The sequence below is a fragment of the Hemitrygon akajei genome, chromosome 11 (assembly GCF_048418815.1).
Source record: "Hemitrygon akajei chromosome 11, sHemAka1.3, whole genome shotgun sequence".
Classification (NCBI taxonomy): domain Eukaryota; kingdom Metazoa; phylum Chordata; class Chondrichthyes; order Myliobatiformes; family Dasyatidae; genus Hemitrygon; species Hemitrygon akajei.
The window spans coordinates 172904312-172929358 of NC_133134.1; the positions used below are offsets into that span (position 1 = coordinate 172904312).

General features: G+C 45.0%; 1 protein-coding gene across 1 annotated transcript; it reads right to left on the reverse strand.

The window, feature by feature from the left end:
- cyc1 (cytochrome c-1) lies at window positions 1–22204 on the reverse strand. The gene is made up of 7 exons (XM_073062278.1): window positions 22084–22204; window positions 13604–13791; window positions 12679–12805; window positions 11312–11469; window positions 9418–9578; window positions 7634–7734; window positions 1–398 (listed from the first exon to the last, which is right to left on the reverse strand). Exons 1-7 carry the CDS (start codon window positions 22162–22164, stop codon window positions 294–296), a joined length of 921 nt encoding a protein of 306 aa, XP_072918379.1. The 5' UTR covers window positions 22165–22204; the 3' UTR covers window positions 1–293.
- Window positions 22205–25047: the final 2843 nt, after the last annotated feature.

Below are 25047 nucleotides of genomic sequence, written 5' to 3' on the forward strand. Positions count from 1 at the left end.
TGCTGTTGTTCCAAGTTTATTTCAAAACCCCCCTTTACAAATATTAAAGACAGACCAGAGTCATGCAACATTCTGTCTGTGGATCACCCACCCAGTCAGCAACTCACCTGCTATTCTCAGGAGTTTCCAACAGACCCACGGCCCATCTGATCTCCCATTGATCTGAAACCGTTCACATTATTTTGTTTCTCCCCACCCGCCTGCCCCTGAAGTGAAGTCCAGACCACATCCATATTGACGGAGAATGTAATAATCAGTTATTCCTGGAGTTGAAGTATCCCTGGTTCCAGGGGTTATTGAGGAGGTTTGTAGGCGATCTTTCGGCTCTTTAAAACAGCCCATCGGTGCTTCTTCATGTAGTACAGAAGAGGGAAAAGCAGAGCTGAAAACATTACCACCTGTGGAAAGACAAGAACAGAGACTGTTTTAGGAATAGCTTCTTCCTCCTCACCGTCAGATTTCTTAACGGACAATGAACCAACCCATAAACACTACCTCACTGTTTTTGTTTTCTTTTTGCACTACTTCTTTATCTTTTTTTAATGTTTCTTCTTATAATTTATAGTATATTTTAGTACTGCGCTGCACTGCTGCTGCAAAACAACAAATTTCACATCTGTCAGTGATATTGAAGCTGATTCTGTCCCATTGTTAGTCACATGCCCAGTTCTACTTTGTTCACAAGAATACTCTTGGGGCATACCAGCATTGTGAGGAGTTCTATAAAAATGCAAATTTTGATTTTTCCCTGTGTCACATGGGAGAATTGATCACCTGACCACACCCCTCATGGGATCACCAGCACGCCCCCTTAACCAAAGTACGAGTATACTCCACGGCAGAGTCCACTCCTCCCAGCCGTGCCTGGCCACACACACTGGACCCTGAAGTCTAAAGCTGCCATTCAACAACACTACTAGGTTCTGGCAGAACTACAGAGCCATGCCCACGTGCACCACCCACGTGTTACCTATGCCCAGTGCTGCCGAGATAGGACCCAAAATCAGCATTGTCCACAGCAATGACCCTGCAGCTGTGCTGTCCACAGTCTGAACTAGAAGTTTCTTTAGCAAACATTTGGCTAGATACTTTCCTAATACCTTCACACAAATGTTGCTTTAACAATCTTCATTTTCATTACCTTTGAGGTATTGGAATCTCCATGCAACTATATAAATTCAGACTGTTTAATGTCATTTCCAATACACAAGTGTAAAGGAGAACTAAATAACTGTTACTCCAGATTGTTAGCAGCACAAAAAAACACAATTCAATAAAGAACATAATAATAAAAAATTAAAATAAATACATAAAATAGTGTATATTGGTTGACTGAAATCCCTGACTAGAAATTTTGAAACACTATCTATGAATCTGGAACTAGCACCATTATTGTAGAACCAGAGAGGTACAGAATTGAATCTCTCAGTCGACAACTTTCACCCACTGAGCTCCAGACTCCTCCGGGACGTAGAGTTTCAAGACCACAGAATCTTCCCCTGAAACCCTGGGGAGAGGCTTCAACAACGGCTCCACACCTAATATTTACTAAGATTCGTTTTAAAAACCTCACATTTAGCACGAGATGACATATAGCAGATGGACATGGAGGTGATCAACTTTGAGAGTATTAACTATAAAAGACAACTCCACCACGGATAGTCCCAAGCCTGGTTGCAAAAGTAGGAGGGTTGGGCATGGGGCTAGCAATCCCATCCTGTAAAAAAAATCCAATGCTACAGAAATGCCAACAAAAGCTCCAAAGACTTCATCTATGGGAGAGGAAGGATACATCAAGATGGGCTACACCTGGAGACAGAGACAACGTGACAGAGGACAGTGCCCAGCGGCCTAAGCCCCAGTAGGGGTGATGTGGGAAGTGGGTAACCAGGAAGGACAAGTGCTTTGGGAGAACTGAGGAACAGAGGGAGACACAAGAGACTGTAGAGGCTGCGTCTGGTACAATAATAAGCTGGAGAATCACGTGAGGTAGTAGTTCAGGCCCACAGCAACATTACAGTAGCCCTACAGGTGATGAGGATGTGTACTATAGCACAAACCCATGTGCTGGGAGAAGGACAGGTGCCATTTTACATGGTCTAAGACTGTACACGAGTCTGGTCAATCTCCAAGTATTAACTCTATCAAGGCCTTTCACTAGGTTTCAATGAGGTCACCCCTCACTCTTCAAATTCTAGTGAATACAGGCCCAAAGCCATCAAACAGCCCTCACAAAACAAGCTATTCAATCCTAGAATAATTTTTGTGAACCTCTTTGAACCCTCTCTAATGTCAGCACATCCTTTCTGAGATTAGGGGCCCAAAACTGTTCACAATACTCCGAGTGAGGCCTCATCAGTTCTTTGTACAGTCTCAGCATTATATCCTTCCTTTTATTCTCTAATCCTCTGAAATGAATGTTAACGTTGCATTTGTCTTCCTCACCACAGACTCAACCTGAAAATTAACCATTAGGGAATCCCGCACAAGGATTCCCAAGTTCCTTTGCACCTCAGAACATAGAACATAGAAATCTACAGCACAGTACAGGCCCTTCAGCCCACAATGTTGTGCCGACCATGTAACCTACTCTCGAAACTGCCTAGAATTACTCTACCGCATAGCCCTGTATTTTTCTAAGCTCTATCTACCTATCTAAGAGTCTCTTAAAAGACCCTATTGTATCCACCTCCACCACCGTTGCTGGTAGTGCATTCCACGCACTCACCACTCTGTGTGAAAAACTTACCTCTGACATCCCCCCATCCCCCCCCGGTATATACCTCCTCATTTCAGCCCTGGGAAAAAGCCTCTGGCTATCCACATGATCAATGCCTCACATCATCTTATACACCTCTATCCAGGCCACCTCTCATCCTCCGTTACTTCAAGGAGAAAAGGCCAAGTTTACTGAACCTATTCTCATAAGACACGCTCCCCAATCTAAGCAACTTCCTTGTAAGTCTCCTCTGCATTCTCTCTATACTATCCACATCCTTCCTGTAGTGAGGTGACCAGAACTGAACACAGTACTCCGAGTGCAGTCTGACTAAGGTCTTATATAGCTGTAACATTACCTCAAGGCTCTTGAACTCAATCCCACAGCTGATGAATACCAACACACCATTTGCGTTCTTAACTACACTGTCAACCTGCGCAGCAGCTTTGAGTGCCCTAAGATCCCTCTGATCCTCCACACTGCCCAGAGTCTTACCATCAATACTACTATACTGTCTTCAAATTTGACCTATCAAAATGAACCACTTCACACTTATCTGGGTTGAACTCCATCTGCCACTTCTCAGCCCAGTTCTGCATCCTATCGATGTCCTGCTGTAACCACTGACAGCCCTCCACACTATCCACAACACCTCCAACCTTTGTGTCATCAGCAAACTTACTAACCCATCCCTCCACTTCCACATCCAGGACATTAATAAAAATCCAAAAGAGGGGTCCCAGAACAGATCCCTGAGGCACCCCACTGGTGACCGACCTCCATGCAGAATATGAACCATCTACAACCACCCTTTACCTTCTGTGGGCAAGCCAGTTCTGGATCCACAAAGCAAGTTCTCCCTGGATCCCATGCCTCCTTACGTTCTAAATAAGCCTTGCATGGGGAACCTTATCAAATGCCTTGCTGAAATCCATAAACAGAACATCTACTGCTCAATGTATTTTGTTACCTCCTCATAGAATCCAATCAGGCTCATAAGGCACGACCTACTCTTGACAAAGCCATGCTGACTATACCTAATTGGATTATGTCTCCCCAAATGTTCATAAATCCTGCCTCTCAGGATCTTCTCCAACAACCTGCTTACCACTGAAGTAAGACTCACTGATCTATAATTTCCTGGGTTATCTCTACTCCCTTTCTTGAACAAGGGAACGTTTGCAACCTTCCAATCCTTTGGTACATCTCCCATCCCTATTGATGATGCAAAGATCATCGGCAGAGGCTCAGCAATCTCTTCCCACCGTAGCCTGGGGTATATCTCATTCACTCCTAGTGACTTCGGATAGTGAGGTCAGCAGAGAAGATCATCTGGGTCTCTCTTCCTGCCATTACAGACATTTACACCACACGCAAAGCTAACAGCATTGTGAAGGACCCCACGCACCCCTCACACAAACTCTTCTCCCTCCTGCCATCTGGCAAAAGGTACCGAAGCATTCAGGCTCTCACGACCAGACTGTGCAACAGTTTCTTCCCCCCAGACTCCTCAATACCGAGTCTCGACTGACATCTACATCATTTATTATTATATTGAAATTTGTCTTCTACTGTGCCTATTGTCTTGTTCATTATTTATTATTGTACTGCCCTGCACTGTTTTGTGCACTTTATGTAGTCCTGTGTAGCTCTGTAGTCTAGTGTAGTTTTTGAAAGATCATTACTAATGGTAACTCCACACACTTCATGACACCTGACACCTTAACTTCCAACATACCTCTCGTGTCTTCTACAGTGAAGACTGATGCAAAATACTTATTCAGTTCATCCGCAATTTCCTTGTCATTACTACTTCTCCAGCATCATTTTCCAGAGGTCTGATATACACTCTTGTCTCTCTTTTACTTTTTACATATCTGAAGAAACTTTTGGTATCCTCTTTAATATTATAGGCTAGCTTACTTTCATATTCCATCTTTACCTTCACTATGACTTTTTAAATTACCTTCTATTGGTTTTTAAAATCTTCCCAATCTTCTAATTTCCTACTATTTTTTGCTCTTTTATACGCCCTCTCTTTGGCACTTTTGTCGGCTTTGATTTCTCTTCTTAGCCACAGTTGTGTCATCTTACCTTTAGAATACTTCTTTCTCTTTGGGATGAACACTGTAAATCCTGTGACTTCCAAATCACTTCCAGCCATTGTTGCTCTGCCATCATCCCTGCCTGTGTTCTTTTCCGATCAATTCTGGCCAACTCCGCTCTCATGCCTCTGTAATTCCCTTTACTCCATTGTAATACTGATACATCTGACTTTAGCTTCTCCTCCTCAGATTTCAGAGTGAATTCAATTATGTTATGATCACTTGCCCCAAAGGGTTCTTTTACCTTAAGTTCTCTAATCAATTCCAGCTCATTGGACAACACCCAGTCCATAACAGCTGATCCCCAGAGGGCTCAACCATGAGCTGCTCTAAAAAACCATCTCGTACGCGTTCTAGAAATTCTTCCTCTTGGAATCCAACACCAACCTGATTTTCCCAATCTAACTGCATACCCATGACTTCTGTAACATTGTCCTTTTAGCATTCATGTTCTACCTCCAGTTGTAATTTGTAGACCAGATCCTTACTACTGTTTGGAGGTCTGTATATAACTCACATCAGGATCTTTTTATTACAAATACTATTTATTATAAATTACTATACATTGCACATTTAGACGGAAATGTAACGTAAAGATTTTTACTCAGATATATGAAGGAAGTAATGGTCAATTCAATTCAATTTTACCCTTGCAGTTCCTTAGCTCTAGCCACAATGATTCAACACCTTTGTAATGATTTGATTTCATTTTTTTACCAACAAGGCAATGCCACCCCCTCTGCATTCCTGCCTGTCCTTGCAATACAATGTGTATCCTTGGGTATTAAGCTCCCAGCTATAATATTCTTTCAGTCATGATTCAGTGATGCCTGTAACATCCTACCTGCCAATCTGTAACTGTGCTACAAGTTCATCTACGTTTTCATCTGCGCGCATTCTATCCTGTATTTGCACTTTTCAATTTTGTCCACCTTTTCTGTTGCAACTCATCCTGTGGATTGCAATTTTGCCTTATCATCAGCCAGGAGTCTCACTCCTATTCCCCATCCTCCTGCCAAATTAATTTTAACTCACCCAAACAACACTAGTCAACCTGCCTGGAAGAATAATGGACCCCCTCGGGTTCAGCTGCAACCCATCCCTTTTGTACAGGCCATACCTTCCCCAGAAGAAATCCCAACAATGCATAAATCTGAACCCCTGCTGCCTGCACCAGTTCCTCAGCCACACATTCACCTGCCAAATCATCCTATTCTTACCCTCACTGGTATGTGGCACTGGCAGCAATCCAGAGATTACTACCCTGGAGGTCCTGTTTCTCAACTTACTACCTGGCTCTCTAGAATCTCTCTTCAGGACCTTCTTACATTTTCTATTTATATCATTAGTGCCAATATGTATCAAGACCTCGGGCTGCCACCCTTGCCCTTGAGAATGCCATGGAACGGATCTGAGACATCCCTGACCCCAGCACCAGGGAGGCAACATACCATCCGAATGTCTCTATCACACCCACAGAACCTCATCTCTGTTCCTCTGACTATGGAATCTCCTATCAACACTACAGTCCTCTTCACCTCTCTGCTCTTCTGAGCCTCAGCACCAGAGACCCGGTCACTGTTGTTTGCCCCCATCCCACCCCGTAGGTCATTCCTCCTCAATAGTATCTAAAGTTATGTAATTATTATTGAGGGGAATGACCACAGGTGTACTCTACACTGGCACATTTCCCCTCCTTCTCCTGACAGTAACCAGTTTCTTGACTCTTGTAACCCAGGGGTGACTACCTCGCTGTAGCTCCTGTCTATCACCTCCTCATTCTCCTGTGAGTTGAATGTCATCGAGCTGCATCTCCAGTTCCTTAATACGTTCTCTAAGGAGTTGCACCTCAGTGCACCTGGTGCAGTTGTGTTTATCAGGGAGACTGTAGATCTCCCAGACTTCCCACATCCCAAACACAGTATACAATACTGCCCCGGCACCATTCTCACTACTAGGCCCTAGAAGATGGGGATGAACAAATAAAAGCACAGAGATTGTAAATTACAAGATGCATTCCCTCACCCAAGCCTAATCAGCCAAAGCCACTCAACAGAATGGCACACTCAAGAGCAGGGATGTGATGCTGAGGCTTTATGAGGCACTGGTGAGACCTCACCTTGAGTATTGTGAACACTTTTGGGCTCCTCATCTAAGAAAAGATGCACTGGCATTGGAGAGGGTTCAGAGGAGTTTCACAAGGATAATTCTGGGAATGAAAAGGTTATCGTACAAGGAACGTTTGGCTCTGGGTCTGTACTCGCTGGAATTCAGAAGGATGGGGGGAGGAAATCTCATTGAAATCTTTTGAATGTTAAAAGGCCTAGACAGCGTAGATGTGGAAAGGATGTTTCCCATGGTGGGGAAGTCTAGGACAAGAGGGCACAGCCTCAGGATAGAGGAGCATCCATTTAAAAGAGATGTGGAGAAATTTCTTTAGCCAGAGGGTGGTGAATTTGTGGAATTTGTTACTACAGGCAGCTGTGAAGGCCAGGTCATTGGGTGTATTTAAGGCAAAGATTGATAGGTTCTTGATTGGACACGAAGAGAAAGCTGGGGAGTGGGGCTGATGAGGGGAAAAAGGATCAGCCATGATTGAATGGCGGAGCAAACTTGATGGACCAAATGGACTAATTCTGCTACTACGTCTAATGGTCTTTCCACTTAACAACTCTCTTGTACATCTCCTGTCATCGTTGGCTCAGATGGAGAACCAACAACTGAACCAATGCAAATCATTAGTTGCGACGAGTGCCGGATCTGCTGACAGCTCCCACGTCCAGACCCCTCATCACCCCAGTGAACTGACCTTCAAGCCCATGCGTTTCCGCTGGTCGTGTTCAGGTTCAGAGCTCCAGCGCAGGAAGGTGCACACATCCTTGGCAATCTGGCTCATCGTGGCTGGAGACCCTGGAGGTTGGGAGAGAGAAGAACAGTAAGTGGCCTAGATGCAGTCAGCAAGACTCTCAAGGTCAGTTGGGATCAGAGCCTGAGGTCAGTGTGTGGTCACTGAATCACAGGTACCCACTGCTAAAGGGTCTCAGACTGAAATGTCGACTGTTTACTCTTTTCCATAAATGCTGCCTGACCTGCTGAGTTCCTTGTGTTTGCAAATCTCAGCAGGCTGAGTGTGGGGCAATCAGCTCTCTGATAGAAATAAGCAGTTCTTCAGGAACTCAAATTGTACTATCCTTCTCTGAAGTCAGGGATGTAACCCTGATCATCAGCCGCTTGACCCCTTGTCTCTCTGTACCTTTCCATCAACAGTAATCATAAGCTATACAAGGGTCAGCGGTGTAATGATTCATGGCCTGTCAGTGAAGTGTTCCTGAACAGTCCTGTGGACTGACCAGGTTGGGAATAAGTAATAAACCCCGGGACCAGGCTGGGAATGAGGTTATGAACCCTGGAACCAGGCTGGGAATAAGGTTATCATCCCCAGGGCCAGGTTGGGATTAAGGTTATGATCCCTGGGACCAGGTTCGGAATAATGTTATGATCCCTAGGACCAGGCAGGCAATAAGAATGCCTGGAATACTTCCCCAATAGTAAGTTTAGTTTCTCAGTTAGCTTGCAAGCTGTGCCAAATCCTCAATTTACCAATGGAAACCTCAGCCTTGGAGACCCACACTGCATTGCTTCTCGGCCAAGTCCAGGTTGCAGGTGCTTTAAATACCAGGGTTTCAAGTTGTGAGCAGACAAAGGGTTTAAAAATGAGGAGGAATTTCTTTAGCCATGAGATAGTGAATCTGTGGAAATGATCGCCAAAGATGGCTGTGGAGGCCAAGCCATTGACTGTATTTAAAGCGGAATTTGATAGTTCTTGATGATTAAGGATGTCAAAGGTTGTTAGTCTTTGATGGGTTCTTGATTAGTTAGGAAGTCAAAGAGTTACTGGCCAAAGTTGATTGGAAGAGGAGGGCAGCAGGAATGATGGCGAGCAGTAATGGCTGGAGTTTCGGGAAGCAATTCAGAAGGTGCAGGACAAACAGCACTAGTATTCTGAAGGCAGGACGACACAACCACACTGACAAGAGAAGTGAAAGCCAACATAAAAGCAAAAGAAAGGGAATATAATAGAGGAAAAATTAGTCAGAAATTTGATTGGGAAATGTTTAAAAACCAACAGAAGGCAACTTTAAAAGCCATGAGGAGAGAAAAGATGAAATATGAAGGTAAGCGAGCTAATGATATCAAAGAGGATACCAAAAGTTTTTTCAGATATACAGAGTGAAAGAGAGGCGAGAGCAGATATTGGATGACTGGAAAATGACACTGGATGGGTAGTAATGGGGGACAAGGAAATGGCGGATGAACTGAATAATTATTTTGCATTTTTCACAATGGAAGAGAGCAGCAGTATGCCGGATGTTCAAGAGTGTCTGGGGGAAGAGTCTAGTTGCTACTACTAGGGAAAAGATGCTTGGGAAACTGAAATGTCCGAGGTAGATAAGTACCAGGACCAGATAGACTACACCACAGGGTTCTGAAAGAGGTAGCTAAAGAGAATGTGAAGGCACCAGTAATGATCTTTCACAGGGAGTGAGAAACACACTGAGTCAGCTCCTTCAGATAAACTGCACCAGCTCTTACCATCCTCAAATTCAACAGCTTCATCATAAATAGGAGGGGCCATTCCAATTGCCTGGCCAGGAAAGTAGGGGTTGTAGTAGAGGCCTTCTCGAAGAGTGATGCCAGCAGGAGGGTCGCAATATCCAGTGAGGAGGGTGAAGATGTAATCCTCACCGCCATGTCTACACAAACAGATGAACAAGTCAGTGTGTTCCACTAAATTTTCCTCAAGCATTCTCCACAGCAAAATACTCTGCCAAGGCTTTCACCCATGCCCTGTGATTTAGTTCCTCTGATTTTGTGCATTTTACAGCAGGAGCCATAGCTCTCTGCCCAACCACTGTGTGGATGCAACTCTAATACTAATGCCATACTACTGCTCTCTCCCCAAAGCCCTTTACCAATCCCAAACCGTTCACACTGCCACACTCTCTCCCCACAGCTCCATACCAGTACCAAACTGTTTCCACTGCCCTGTTCTTTCCACATAGCCAGTATCAATATCAAACCATTCCCACTGCTCTGTTCCCTCCCCACAGCACAGTACCAATCCCAAACTATTCACACTGCCCCACTCTCTTCCCACAGCCCCATATCAATCCCCAGGACTAATCCCACTGCCCTGTTCTCTGCCCACAATCCCGTATCAATACCAAACCGTTCCCACTGCCCTGTTCTCTCCCCACAGCCCTGTACCAATCTTAAACTGTTCCCACTGTCCCATTCTTTCCAAACTGTACCAATCCCCACACTACTCCACTCTTCCCACGGTACTGTACCAATCCTAACCATTCATACTGACCCATTCTCTCCCCACAGCCCTGTACCAATCCCAAACAGTTCCCACTGCCATGCTCTCTCCCTCCCGTCTGTTTCAAACATTTACCTGACCACAGCTAAGCAATGCCAGACTTTTAGATAATGACACCCTTGAGGTGGTGAATGAAGATGGAAATCCCCTCGGTAACATCTGAATCCTAGGTCAGATTGGCCGATGCTACTCACATCTGCCCCCTCTTAGTAAAAGGGCTTCCCCCCAGTACTTACTCTGTAATACAGACCCTGCACAAGCCCAGACCATGACCACAAACAGTTGGACAGACCAGCTCTTGAAATGCCAAGTCTGTGATTTTGCAGTAGTGATCACGTGGCAGTGACTGCCACACAGTATCTCCATTTGCATGAAATGTGAACTGCAGGCTATACGCCAACATTCAGGGATACTCAGCAATCTGTCACTGTTCAGCAGAACTATGGTGTGCCGATAATTCTCACTGAACTACAAGCAAGATATGTTGCAAAATTTCAGTGACAGAAGCATAACATAACCAGATGGAGTCACCTGTTTGAGGAACCATGAACTGCAGTGTGGGGGGGAGTACCTGGTGTTAGCGATGTAACTGAGATCAGGAGGTAGAGCCCCATTATTTGTGGAGGGAGGGGGCAGTTCCTGGTGTTTATGATAGATAGATAGATAGATAGATAGATAGATACTTTATTCATCCCCATGGGGAAATTCAACATTTTTTCCAATGTCCCATACACTTATTGTAGCAAAACTAATTACATACAATACTTAACTCAGTAAAAATATGCATCTAAAAACACCCTCTCAAAAAGCATTAATAATAGCTTTTAAAAAGTTCTTAAGTAGTTTACTTAAATACATTGAGTCCTAACCCCGGCACTTTAACATATCTTACTCCTGGCGGTTGAATTGTAAAGCCGAATGGCATTGGGGAGTATTGATCTCTTCATCCTGTCTGAGGAGCGAGTACCTGGCATTAGCGATGTAACTGAGATCAGGAGGTAGAGCCCCATTATTTGTGGAGGGAGGGGGGGCAGTTCCTGGTGTTTATGATGTAACTGAGATCAGGAGGAAAAGACCGTTGTTTTGTGGAGGGAGGGGGAGTACCTGGCGTTAGCGATGTAACTGAGATCAGGAGGTAGAGCCCCATTATTTGCTGCTCTTGCTGCCTCTGAATTTGGGTATGGTCGAGGGAAGTAATCGGAGAGCTTGCCAGGGCGGGTGAACATTTCTCCGTTCTCATCTGGTCCATCCAACACTTCAATCTAGGAGTGGAGACACAACACACAGGCAGTCAGACCTCCACCATAACAGATTACTGATAATAGCTAAGCATGAGGCTGGCTAGTTATTGCAATGGGTTTAATTTCACAGCACCACACCACAGCTTCCTGTTCAGAATAGGGCCAGTATGAATTCCGTACACTACATTGTGAAACAGTCGACTCAATCCCATAGTGACTCTGGGCCAACAGTGTTCACATCCAACAGCTCCACCTTGGCACCGTGTTCGACTGTTTCTGCACACACCTGTTATTCAGATTTAACCAGCTCCTGTACCAACCCTCCATCGTCTCAGGTCACTGTTCCAAGCCCTGTGGTGCTTCCTAATAATTCACCGGTTATTGTGCTGTAAAGCATCACTTGTTGTTTAGGGGACTGAAAATCAACCAACTTTCATAAAATGGAAACATTTCGGTATCATAACCAAGAGCAGATTAATTGATATCTATGTAGCGCCACAGAGCCTACAACACCTCTCTCCTCCAGCTCCTCTACTGACACACATACTGCTTCTTCCTGAGTCCAAACATGTAGAAGTCAGCTGATTATGTATACCGACACTTGGCCAAAGTAACTTACTCAGCCAACATTTAACTCATAAAGCAAACCCTCTGTGCTGAGGGAAACACAGCAATGCAGCACTTTACCAGGTTTGGTTAAGTCTGTACTTCTCCACATCCTCCTCCAACTTGTCTGTCCTGGGTTAAGCTGTACTCCAGCTCCCTCTCACCCATCAGCCCAACCCTGTGAACACATGAAAACACTCAACTGGCTCGTGTCCACCTGGTGTGGGCCAAACCACACCCCGGTCCTCTGATACTCCATGTATAATGATAAGGGGGGCTCACAGTGAGGAGGGGACTCATGCACTCATGGCAAGGAGGAACAAACTCATTCAGACAGCAGTGGGAAGTGAACACGGGTCCCTGGTCGCAGACACTGTAACCGCTAAGCTGCCGTGCCACTCCAAACAGAGAGTAAAGTTAAATGGTCCTTCAGCAAGTACACATGGGCAAACGCTACAGTTAAGAGCCTGGGGAAGTGAGGCTATTTGTCACTCCCAGGACCATGTCATTCTTCCAAGGGAGACTTTATTTGGCATCCAGCCCACAATCTGGGAGCCTCTGATGCTGAAAACTGGAATGACTTAATTCCCACACTGTTCAATGATAAAATGTGGCTGTTCTCACCTCCTCTGCTAGGGCCTTTGCCTCATCCTCTGTGTGAGTCACTCCAACAAGGTTCCGGAAGGCCAGGTACTCCATGCTGTGACAGGCCGCGCACACCTGCTTGTACACCTGATAACCACGGCGAACACTGCGAACACAGACAGGTAACAGGCTCACATCATGGCAGCCAAACCCTTCTTCTGCACGGCAAAGATGAAAGATTAGCTTTATTTGTCAAACGTACATTGAATGATACAGTGAAATGTGTCATTTACACTAAGGAAGTGATAGGGGCAGCTTGCAAGTGCTGCCATGCTACACTCCCAGAATTTACTAACCCTAACCTGTACATTTTTGGAACATATGAGGAATCTCAAGTGGTCATTGAGAACGTACAAACTCAGCAGCAGGAATTGAATCCATCAGTGATTGCAGACACTGTGAAGTGTTACACTATAATGCCAGGCCTGTGTTGCCAGCTCATCTCAAATGGCTAGTGTTCGTGCATTAGGGTGGACCCTGCCTTGAGTTCAGGGTAGCAGGGAGTAGGAACAAAGTCAGCTTGTGTTCCATTCTACTTGGAATCTAATGTCAGAACAGGATGGCCTTTGACTTTGTTACTTCTGCAGTGAATTTCTTCCAGGTACTCCACTCTCCTTCCACATTTCAAAAGGCATAGGTGTTAGTAAGTTATCGGAACTCTATGTTGGCACCAGAAGCATGGCAACACTAGCGAGCTACCTCCAGCACAAACTCGGACTACGTTGGTCACCTGCACAAATGGCACACTTCACTGCGTGTTTTGATGTACGTGACCAATAAGGCAACTTTTCTCTTTCTCTGAACTGAGCTGCTCTGGGTGAGCAGTGCTCTGACCAGACTGTTTCTGCCCACTTTCCCAATCCCACGGATGCTCTGCATAGCTCTGACATGAGGGCGTTCTCACCTGGCATGGTCTAGTGCAGACAAAAAGCCATTGTGACTCCAGGGGTAGCTGGGAGGATGGAGCTCCAGGTCTGCATACACAGAGCGATGCAAGGTGATCGCAAGGGCACCACCCCCAGCAGCAAGCACCCCTAACGTGGACAGCGCTATCTTCTTCCCACGGGACAAGCTTGCAAAGGACATCCTGGCCTATGGGACAAGACAGATTAGCTGTAAAATGGAGGGATGTAGAATACAGAGCCACATGTCGGATATCAAATTATAACTTCAACAGTTTCCTTTCAAAACAGTGGATGCACAATGAAGTAAATCAAGTAAAAGTTGCCCTTAACCATTTCCTTCCTGGTTTGCAATCCCTGACAAAGGGTTCTGCACCCTGTTCCTCTCTCCACAGAAGCTTTCTGACTTGGTGAGCATTTCCAGCACTTTGTTTTTATCTCAGATTTGCAGCATCTGTTGCTTTGAACTTCCCCTTGTACTTGCTACCAGCCTGTTACACTCTTCAAAGTCCACCAGCCCTGAAATCTCCTACTGCATCCTGTAAGATCATGGCTGATGGGCCCATTGTTCTATACCTCAAGATTATCTGAATGCTTCAACTGTGGAAGACACTAACAGTATGCTTGATGCAGTGTGTGAAGGAAGAGAAGTGGGTGCAGTTACTGTTACAAGGGAGAAGGTTCACAAAAAGCTTAAAGACCTAAAGGTACATAAATCACCCAGACCAACCCCAGGGTTCTGAAAGAGGTAGCTTTAGAAATTGTGGTGGCATTAAAAATGTTCTTTCAAAAATCATTGGACTCTGGCATGGAGCCAGAGGACTGGAAAACTGCAAATGTTACTCCACTCTTTAAGAAAGGAGGAAGGCAGCAGAAAGGAAATTATAGACCAGTTAGCCTAACCTCAGTGGTTGGGAAGATGTTTAAAAGTCAATTGTGAATGCAAGCAGGCTTTTTCCACAGAGGCTAGGGGAGAAAAAAAAAAGAGGACCTGGGTTAAGGGTGAAGGGAGAAAAGTTTAAAGGGAATATTAGGGGTGGCTTCTTAACACAGAGAGTGGTGGGAGGGTGGAATGAGCTGCCAGTTGAGTGGTAAATGCCGGCTCACTTTTAACGTTTAAGATAAACTTGGACAGACATGGATGAGAGGTGTTATGGAGGCATATGGTCCAGGTGCAGGTCAGGGGGACTAGGCAGAAAAATGGTTCGGCACAGCCAAGAAGGGCCAAAAGGCCTGCTTCTGTGCTGTCATGTTCTATGGTTAAGGATGAAGTGATGGAGTATTTGGTGACATAGGACAAGATAGTACAAAGTCAGCATGGTTTCCTTCAGGGAAAATCCTGCCTGACAAAACTGTTGGAATTCTTTAAGGAGATTACAAGTAGGATAGGTAAAGGGGATGCAGTGGATGTTGTATATTTGGACTTTCAGAAGGCCTTTGACAAGGTGCCACACGAGGCTGCTTACCAAGTTAAGAGCCCATGGAATTACAGGGAAGTTACTAACATGGTTAGAGCATTGGCTGATTGGTAGGGGGCAGTGAGTAGAAATAAAAGGATCCTTTTCTGGTTGGCTGCCAATGACTAGTGGTGTTCCGCAGGGGTTGGTGTTGGGACTACTTTTTATACTGTATATAAATGATTTAGATGATGAAATAGATGGGTTTGTTGCTAAGTTTGCAGATGATACAAAGATTGGTGGAGGGGCAGGTAGTGTTGAGCAAACAGGTAGGATGCAGAAGGACTTAGACAGATTAGGAGAATGGACAAGAAAGTGGCAAATGAAATATAATGTTGAAAAATGCATGGTCATGCACTTTGATAGTAGAAATAAATGTGCAGATTATTTTCTAAATGGGGAGAAAATCCAGGAATCTGAGATGCAAAGGGATTTGGGAGTCCTTGTGCAGAACACCCTAAAGGTTAATTCGCAGGTAGAGTCGGTGGTGAGGAAGGCAAATGCAATGTTAGCATTCATTTCAAGAGGTCTAGAATACAAGAGCAAGGATGTGTTGCTGGAGTTTTATAAGGCACTGGTGAAGCCTCGCCTTGAGTACTGTGGACAGTTTTAGGATTCTCATCTTAGAAAAGATGTGCTGGCATTGGAGAGGGTCCAGAGGAGGTTCACAAGGATGATTCCAGAAATGAAAGGGTTATCATACGAGGAATGTTTGAGGTTCTGGCTCTGTACTCGCTGGAATTCAGAAAAATGAGGGGAGATCTCATTGAAACCTTTCGAATGTTGAAAGGCATAGACAGGATAGATGTGGAAAGGATATTTCCCATGGTGGGGGAGTCTAGGACCAAAGGACACAGCCTCAGGATATTGTGGGGGGGGGGGGGGGGGGGTGGGCGCCCTTTCTAAACAGAGATGCGGAGAAATTTCTCTAGACAAAGGGTGGTGAATTTGTTGTCACGTGCAACCTGTGGAAGCCAGGTCGTTGGGTGTATTTAAAGTAGAGATTGATTAGGTTCTTGATTGGGCATGGCATCAAAGGTTACAGGGAGAAGGGATCAAGGAGGTGATTAAAAAAAGGATCCATTATGATGGAATGGCAGAGCAGACTTGATGGGCCAGATGGCCAAATTCTACTCCTATGTCTTATGGACTCCCAACATCCAACTGTCTGAGAGCAACAATTCCATGTACTGTGTGCAGAATATTTCCTGAAGATTTCATGACACATTCTATTCTTCACCAAAAATGCCTTCAAAGAACCAAATCTTATTTTGAAAACTCTGATTATATTATCCCTTGACCATCTAAACCAACAGTGATGTTATTCCAAAGAGTACACTGGCTACTGTGGTATTACACCAGGAGCAAACAGGCAGCTCACCAAAGCTGAAGGTATTCAAAGACAGGTGTGTTTTACAAATTACAAATCGATGTGCTTGCTTTGGTCTGCACAACACTAATTCAGCTTGCTATGCCATTCATTCACTGAGCCTTGGGATGTAATGGGAAGACCATGGGAATTTGAGAAGAGCAGTAACCCATAACCAGGAACAATGCAGAAATTACCAGACCTCTAACAGATACTTAAATCATCTTTAGCAACGGAGAGGTACCAGAGGATTGGAGGATAGCCAATGTGTTCCACTGTTTAAGAAAGGCTCTATACATAAACCAGGAAATTATAGGCCAGTGAGTCTGACATCAGTTGTGGGAAAATTATTGAAAAGTATTCTAAGGGACCAGATACGTAAGTATTTGGATAGACAAGGACTGATTAAGGATAGTCAGCATGGCTTTGAGTGTGGTGGGTCATGTCCAACTAAACTTATAGTTTTTCGAGGAAATTACTAGTAAAGTTGATGAAGGTAAGGCAGTGGACGTTGTCTACATGGACTTCAGCAAGGGATTTGATAAGGTCCTGCATGGGAGGTTGGTCAAAAAGGTTCCGTTTATAGGCAGTGGCTTCTCTGACTGGAGGCCTGTGACCAGGAGTACTGCAGCAATCAGTGCCGGGACCACTGTTGTTTGTCATCTATATCAGCAATCTGGAAGTGGAGGTGTAACGAACAGTAAAGAAAACTATCGCGGCTTGTGGTGGGATCTGGACCAGATGGAAAAATGATAGACGGAATTTAATGCAGACAATTCTGAGGTGTTGCACTTTGGTAGAACCAACCAGGCACAGTCGGTCTTATACAGTGAATGGCAGGGCACTGAGGATTGCGGTAGAAATACAGGTCCATCATTGATTGAAAGTGGTGTCACAGGTTGACAGGGTCACAAAGGAAGCTTTTAGCACAGTGGCCTTCACAGATCAAAGTACTAAATAGAGGAGATGGGATGTTATGTTGAAGTTGCGTAAGATGTTGGTGAGGCCTAATTCGGAGTACAGTCAGCCCTCCTTATCCACGGGGGATTGGTTCTGGGACCCCTCACGGATACCAAAATTCGCGGATGCTCAAGTCCCTTATTCAACCTGTCTCAATCCAGTGGACCTTAGGACCCAGTGGAACCCCAGACCTTATTTAACCTGTCTCACAGCGGTGGACATTAGGCCCCCGCGCCAGAGCTCTGAATGTGCAGTGTTTCCGTTCACGAAAATAATCACGATTGAAAATAAAGTGGAAATAATAAAGCAATCGGAAAGAGGTGAAACGCCATCGGTCATTGGAAAAGCGTTAGGCTAGGTCGGTCAATGATCGGAACAATTTTAAAGGATAAAGTGAGAAAGGCTCTGCCCCGATGAAAGCTACAATTATTACTAAGGTTTTGGGGTTTTGAGTTTTTGATCCTCCACATCAACCCGGCATGGAGGAGAGCGCACTAGGGAGCGATCTGTCCTGAGTCCCGAGAGCTTCCGTTCCCGAGCCCGGCGCTGAAACTTATATTCTTAAGTGTTTTATATGCATAGAAAGGTAAAATATATACTATATATTAAGACAAACGTTTGACTAACTGACGCTAAATAATACTGGACGTACCTGTTTCGACTTAACTAGTAAGAGAACTTCAGATATTTTTCGATCCCGATCCACGCACATCCTCCCGTATACTTTAAATCATCTCTGGATTACTTATAATACCCAATACAATGTAAATGCTATGTAAAATAGTTGTTATACTGCATTGTTTAGGGAATAATGACAAGAAAAAGTCTGTACATGCGCGAACAACAAGTGCTGGAAGAGCACTTACGGGTTTTCGCAATTCGCGGTTGGTTGAATTCACGGATGTGGAATCCACAGATAAGGAGGGCCTAATTTGAAGTATTGTGTGCAGTTTTGGTCACCTACCTACAGGAAAGGTGTAAACACATTTGGAAAAATTTACAAGGATGTTGCTGAGTCTGGAGGACCTGAGTTGTGAGGAAAGATTGAATAGGTTAGGACAGTATTCCTTGAAACATAGAAGAGTGAGAGAAAGTTTGATTAGAGTCATACAAAATTGTGAGGTATATAGATAGGGTAAATGCAAGCAAGCTTTTTCCACTGAGGTTGGGTGGGACTACAACTAGAGATCATGGGTTAAGGGTAAAAGGTGAAAAGTTTAAAGGGAACATGAGGGGAAACTTCACTCAGAGGGTCGTGGGAGTGTGGAATGAGCTGTCGGCACAAATGGTGCATGCAAGCTTCGAGAGAAGTTTGGATAAGTACATGGATGGTAGGGCTATAGTAATGGTGCAAGTCAATGAGAGTGGGCAGTATAAATAGTTCAGCGCAGATTAGATGGGCCAAAGGGCCCGTTTCTGTGCTGTACTTTCTATGTCTCTATGACACTGCAACCCCCTCTTACCTCTTTACTCATTCACATCCTCAAACTGCTCTAGCAGAGTAGTGAACTGTGCTTCTCAGTTACCTGTGAATTCACATCAACTCCGATTTAATAAAGCTGTCATTTATTACATTAGAAATTCCAATGTTTCCCTACCACTGATATAGGATACAGGCTTATAATTCCCTATTCTCTCCCTCTACACTTACATAGTGAAGGTGGATTTGCCACCACCACCCCCACTAATTTACAGCAACAATTCCAGACTAAGACCAGAAAATCCATTCTCTCGAAAACATCCTCCACCAAATCCTTGCAACATTGATCCTTAGAACTTCAGCTTTCAAACCAACAAACCTCTCAGGTATCATTTCTGACATAGAGTTCCCCAGTGATATGGCAACTTGTGCAATACAAATTCATCCTTAAAAAAAACACTACCAGGAAACTTGCAGATACTGAATAAAAATTCACCCTCACACACAATACATCCAGTAAACTAGACCACAGGCTGTCACTGATAGCAGATAGCCACTTATAGGATTTGCTTTGGAAACTGACAAGGCAATCTCTTCCATAGACACATTTACAATGGTACATCCCAAACAGTGTAACTTCCATTAACAAACAAACCCCTCTCTTCTGATCATAATACCAGTCAGAATTCCCTTGCCTAATGACAAGAGGAGCACTTGCTGTCAGAATGCACGGGACTCAAAGGGCATAAAGGGGCTTGCACTATGAAAAATTGTAATGAGGATGATTGTCTATGAACACAAACTCTCAAACCCTCCACAACCTGAGTGTCAGGAAAGACACACCACTCACCTGTGCGACTCGCACCAATCGTTAAACCACAGCAGTATGGGTTTTGTTCCATACACTTCACTCACTGAAGCATACATTCAGAAATAATGGCCTCTCTTTATAAACTTCTCAATATCACCACACAGGTTGGCTCACTTCACTAGATCTTGATTTAAAGGATTCTCTTAGTAACAGATTTCCCAATTATCATTGGCACGTACAGGAAGCGGTGCTTACTTCAGCAAATAAACGAAGCAAACATTCAAACGGAGAAGAGGGACACTGTACAGCACCTTCATTCTGTTCTGCCATCCAATGAGATCACAGCCAGCCCTCATATTCCATCTGGGTAACCTCCAAACTGACAACATGAACATCGATTTCTCTAATTTCCAGTAACTTCTCTCCTTTCTCTTTCGTTCCTCATTCAGACTCCCCTCGTCTCACTCACCCATCACCTCTCTCTGGTGCTTCTCCTCCTTCCCTTTCTCCCATGGTACACTCTCCTAATAGATTCCCTCTTCTACCTATCAGCTCCATGCTTCTCACTTCATCCCTCTCCCCCCCCCCCCCAAGCTACCCAACTCACCTGGCAGTTTGCCCTCCTGCCCCTCCCACATTCTTCCCCCTCCCTTTCCAGTTCTGATGAAGGGCTTTGAGCCAAAATGTTGACCATTTATTCATTTCCACAGATGCTGCAGAGTTCCTCCAGCATTTTTTGTATTACTCTGGATATGCAGAATCTCTCGTGTTTATACTGCTATTTCTTGCCCGTTTTCCTATTCAATCCCCATATTCCTCTGTGCCAAAGAGAAATCATCAATGTTTCAATTACTCAAACTGTCAGTGTTCACAACCTTCATGCAGAAACCCCCATCTGTCCCAAAAGGCCAGCCCGATTACAACTCAGCAGCTACAGAAAGCAACTCCTACATCTACCCTGTTCATTCCACTTGTAGCTACAGTGAATACTGGCTGACCCGATTCACTGTCTCCATGGCATAACTGCTTCATCCCAAGATTCAATCCACTGAGTTTTCATAAACAGCATTGAGGCAAGTACAGGACACATATTAAACATACACGATACATGAGATGAGATTCAAAATTCAGCAGGATATCCTTTCTCTACTTCAATCACCTTGCAATAAAGTGCACTGTTCAATTTGCTTTAAAATTCTATACATTGACATTAACAGTGCCTGATCATGCAAGTCCAATGTTTCCAGGAATATTAGTTTGAAAATGATAAATGAGCCAGTGAGTGCATTTACAAGGAGCAATGCCACAAGAAAGCAGCATCCATTGTTAAAGACCCCTACCATCCAGGCCATCTCTTTTTGCTATTACCATAGGGCAAAAGTTCAGGAACAGTTATTACCCTTCAACCATCAGACTCCTAAACCAGAGTGGATAACTACACTCACCTCAATGCTGAGCTGACTCACTTTCAAGGACTCTACTGCTCATGTTCTCAGCATTATTTATTACTGGCAACATTTGTCCTCTATTAAACACTGGATATCTGTCAGTCTTGTATAGTTTATGTACAGTTTTTCATATACTATCATATTTCTTTATTTCTCTATGTAAGAAAATTAATTTCAGGGTTGTACACAGTAACATACACATAACTAGAGAATAAATTTACTTTGAACTTTGATGTAGCGCTTCGGCTCTTGCTTGATGCCCACTCGCTTCACCTTGATCGATCCCTCTGAAGACTCCTTTAAACCCTCAAGCTCTCCGTATAGATCAATGCCTCGCAGAATCACGAAGCCTACATACTAACCCCAGATTATTATCGTACATGGTGGACTTTACTCTGCATCACCCTAATAGTGCGGATCTGAAATTCAATCCTATTATCAAGAGACACTAAGAGAAAGATGAAGAGTGGCTTTTGTTTCACTTATTCAAAGGACGCTGATATTTACTGTTCAACCCAGTATAATTTCTACCAAGGCAGATTTCCTTCCCGAAGGACATTGTGGATGTAGTGTTGTGGGTTTCAGGGGCACTATAACATACAAACCCACAGGCTGCCCAACGAAACGTCGACAAATCCTCCCACCCACAGTCGATGCTCAGTTTGTTAATGGTTTTCAATCCACTTTAACCGAACATCAATGATGGGATGCAGGTTGTTCTGGGTCAACAATCCTGATCTGCAGCAGTTAAACCGGAATCTGCCGTAAGAAAGGTTTCCCGGTAATCCCTCAAACAGACCCAGAAGTTCGCTGATGTGCCCAAGAGTTGAGGCCCTGGACCGGCCCCGGTCCTGCTTCACACACCGGCGGCCCCGACCATTCAGTGAAGGAGAAAGGCGGGTGACCTTGACACAAACGGCAACTCTCACTGAGGAAAAAACCCTACCACCGCGCTGCCCCAGCCTGCCACTGACTCCCCGCCGACCACGGGTAATGCCCGGCCGCCCGCCGCCTCACCCTGCAGCAATGGAAGGTCTTGTGCCGCGTGTGGAGGAGAGTACGCCCGCTGGCCGCCGCCGCCACCCTCAGCGCCGCCATCTTGAGAGTGGCTAGCCTCACGCCCAGCAGCCACCGCGCGTCTCCGCCATCTTGTGCCCTTACGCCCAGAATGCAATGCATACCAACCTTCTGGAGGGTCTCTCTCCTTCTCTATTTCTTCCTCTCTCTCTATCTCTATATCTATCTCTAAACATTTCCCTCTATATCTATCTAGTCCTGCACCCACTGCCGCTTCGAGAGTGTGACCCTCACGTCCAGTATGCACCGCGCCGCCGTCATCTTGAGAGTGTCGCCTGTACCGCGCAAACCACTCTTAACGTTAGTCAGGGCACGCATAGCGCATTTGTTGAGGAAAAAGAACATTTTACATATATTGATTGATTTATATAAATAAGACACAGTCTGTGAAATAAAGATAAACTACAAATTAAATTAATCTATCAACAATTAGCAGATGATGTTAGGGGCACTTCCTACACAGCGCCACCTGCCGCTGGTCGGGTGACGGTACGTCCATGTCCATTTGGCCCATCCGCTGATGGTGGTTAACCCGTTTCCCCAACCTCGGATGGTCGCGCCCGCTCACTGTTGGGAAATGGAGGAGGATGGGGAGGGACGGTAGGGGATTTGAGAAGGAGAGGGAAGGGATTTGAAATGGGGAGGGGACAGGGGTTTGTGATAGGGTGAGGGGTGTGGTTTAAGATGGGGTGATGAGGGGCGGGGATGGGTTTGAGATAAGGAAGGAGGCATTTGAGTTGAGCGGAGGGAAGAGGTTTGAGAATGGGGAAGGAAGGGGTGGGGTTTGAGATGGGGAGGGGAGAGGAGGGGTTTGCGATGGGGAGGGGAGGGTTTTGAGATAAGGAGGAGAGGGGTTTGAGATGGGCTAGGGAGAGGGGTTTGAGATGGGGAGGAGAGGGGTGGGAAGGGGTTTGAGATGGGGAGTGGAGGGGTTTGAGATGGGGTGAGCAGGGAGGAGTTTGAGATGGGGAGGGGAGGGATTTGAGATGGGGTAGGGAGGGACAAGGACAAAACAATGGGACAGCACGTGGATTGGTAAATCTGCACTGTCAGCCATTTTTATTTCAACATTGATTCTAATTCAGAATTGAAAATAGATTTGTTATTAAAGTATTTACTGAGTATACAACTCTGAGATTCATCTGTGAATCTGAGAAAGGGAATCAGATTCATCTGAGAAAGGGTGGGTAATGTAGCAGGATCCTCTTTTGAGTCAGTATGGGTGGAAGTCAGGAATAGGAGGGGAGCAGTTACTCTACTGGGGGTATTCTATAGGCCCCCGATAGCAGCAGAGATACCGAGGAGCAGATTGGGAGGCAGATTTTGGAAAGGTGTAAAAATAACAGGGTTGTTATCATGGGTGACTTTAACTTCCCTAATATTGATTGGCACTTGATTAGTTCCAAGGGTTTAGATGGGGCAGAGTTTGTTAAGTGTGTCCAGGATGGATTCCTGTCACAGTATGTTGACAGGCCGACTAGGGGGAATGCTATACTAGATCTAGTATTAGGTAACGAACCGGGTCAGGTCACAGATCTGTCACTGGGTGAGAGTAATCACCGCTCCAAGACCTTTAGCATTATGGAAAAGGATAGAATCAGGGAGGACAGGAAAATTTTTAGGTGGGGAAGGGCAAATTATGAGGATATAAGGCTTGCGGGTGTGAATTGGGATAATATTTTTGCAGGGAAATGTACTATGGACATGTGGTTGATGTTTAAGGATCTCTTGCAGGATGTTCGGGATAAATTTGTCCTGATGAGGAAGATAAAGAATAGTAGGGTGAAGGAACCATGGGTGACAAGTGAAGTGGAAAATCTAGTCAGGTGGAAGAAGGCAGCATACATGAGGTTTAGGAAGCAAGGATCAGATGGGTCTATTGAGTAATATAGGGTAGCAAGAAAGGATCTTAAGAAGGGGCTGAGAAGAGCAAGAAGGGGCATGAGAAGGCCTTGGCAAGTAGGGTAAAGAAAAACCCCAAGGCATTCTTCAATTATGTGAAGAACAAAATGATGACAGGAGTGAAGGTAGGACCAATCAGAGATGAAGGTGGGAAGATATGCCTGGAGGCTGTGGAAGTGAGCGAGGTCCTCAATGAATATTTCTCTTCGGTATTCACCACTGAGAGGGAACTTGATGATGGTGAGGACAATATGAGTGAGGTTGATGTTCTGGAGCATGTTGATATTAAGGGAGAGGAGGTGTTGGAGTTGTTAAAATACATTAGGATGGATAAGTCCCCGGGGCCTGACGGAATATTCCCCAGGCTGCTCCACGAGGTGAGGGAAGAGATTGCTGAGCCTCTGGCTAGAATCTTTATGTCCTCGTTGTCCACGGGAATGGTACCGGAGGATTAGAGGGAGGCGAATGTTGTCCCCTTGTTCAAAAAAGGTAGTAGGGATAGTCTGGGTAATTATAGACCAGTGAGCCTTACGTCTGTGGTGGGAAAGCTATTGGAAAAGATTCTTAGAGATAGGATCTATGGGCATTTAGAGAATCATGGTCTGATCAGGGACAGTCAGCATAGCTTTGTGAAGGGCAGATCGTGCCTAACAAGCCTGATAGAGTTCTTTGAGGAGGTGACCAGGCATATAGATGAAGGTAGTGCAGTGGATGTGATCTACATGGATTATAGTAAGGCATTTGACAAGGTTCCACACGGTAGGCTTATTCAGAAAGTCAGAAGGCATGGGATCCAGGGAAGTTTGGCCAGGTGGATTCAGAATTGGCTTGCCTGCAGAAGGCAGAGGGTCATGGTGGAGGGAGTACATTCAGATTGGAGGGTTGTGACTAGTGGTGTCCCACAAGGATCTGTTCTGGGACCTCTACTTTTTGTGATTTTTATTAACGACCTGGATGTTGGGGTAGAAGGGTGGGTTGGCAAGTTTGCAGTCGACACAAAGG